Source organism: Eurypyga helias, unplaced genomic scaffold, assembly GCF_000690775.1.
Source record: "Eurypyga helias isolate BGI_N326 unplaced genomic scaffold, ASM69077v1 scaffold29969, whole genome shotgun sequence".
In the NCBI taxonomy this organism is placed as follows: Eukaryota; Metazoa; Chordata; class Aves; order Eurypygiformes; family Eurypygidae; genus Eurypyga; species Eurypyga helias.
This window is the reverse complement of record NW_010273167.1, coordinates 3,588-4,245: the sequence shown is the minus strand read 5'-3', so window position 1 is coordinate 4,245 and position 658 is coordinate 3,588. Positions and strand designations below refer to the sequence as shown.

The following is a 658-nucleotide window of genomic DNA, read 5'->3' as shown; positions in this document are numbered from 1 at the left end:
GAGGCTGGATGAAGGCAAGAGCCGCAGCCTCCCAGCACAGAGACGGGAAGGGGCTGGGGGAAAAGCCCCATCAGGCCCGAGTCCCCTGGGCAGTGGGAGCTGAGGTGAACAGGCAGCTGGAACAGCGTGTAGCGCAGCTCAGGAAGGCTGTGGGACTGGAAGGGTCTCCCTGCCCTTGTCCCAAGGCGCGATGAAACCACCAGCAATCCCCGGGAGGGACAGTCTGTGCAAGGAGGAATCCTGTCACCCGGGCAGGAAGAGACAACTCACTCAGTGTTTCAGGACTTTACTACGGTCCGCACAAAGAGCAGAAAGGGGGTTTTAAATATGTTACAAACCAAGACGTATTTCAGGTAAGTGCAGGATTTGCAAAGAGTGGCATATTAAGTAGTGTGGCTTCGATCCGGGGCCGACACAGCTCAGCCACAGAGCCGGGTGCATTTCCCGAGAGCCTGCGATGACCCTCACCGCATGCTCACGCCCAGTGGGAAGACACAGAGATGACAGGGTGCAAGCTGTGCTGCAGCCTCTCCAGAGAGACCCAAGGCCAGCAGGGTCCCCGGGGCTCCCCGCTCCGCCATCACTCTGCCGCAGGTTTTGCCTCCTTGGCCGTCTCCAGCTGTGTCAGTATTTCATTCCACTGGACAAACTGCTTGGA

The 658-nt window shown here is 58.7% G+C and overlaps 1 protein-coding gene across 1 annotated transcript in view; it reads right to left on the bottom strand.

Moving 5' to 3' along the window:
• Positions 1–580: 580 nt before the first annotated feature.
• Positions 581–658, bottom strand: part of DCTN3 (dynactin 3 (p22)) — a gene marked incomplete at its 5' end in the record, with an annotated part of 2,980 nt that continues 2,902 nt past the window's right edge. Inside the window, one exon of the mRNA XM_010159391.1 lies at positions 581–658. This exon is cut by the window's right edge and continues 10 nt beyond it. Coding sequence (XP_010157693.1) covers positions 581–658 — 78 coding nt within the window.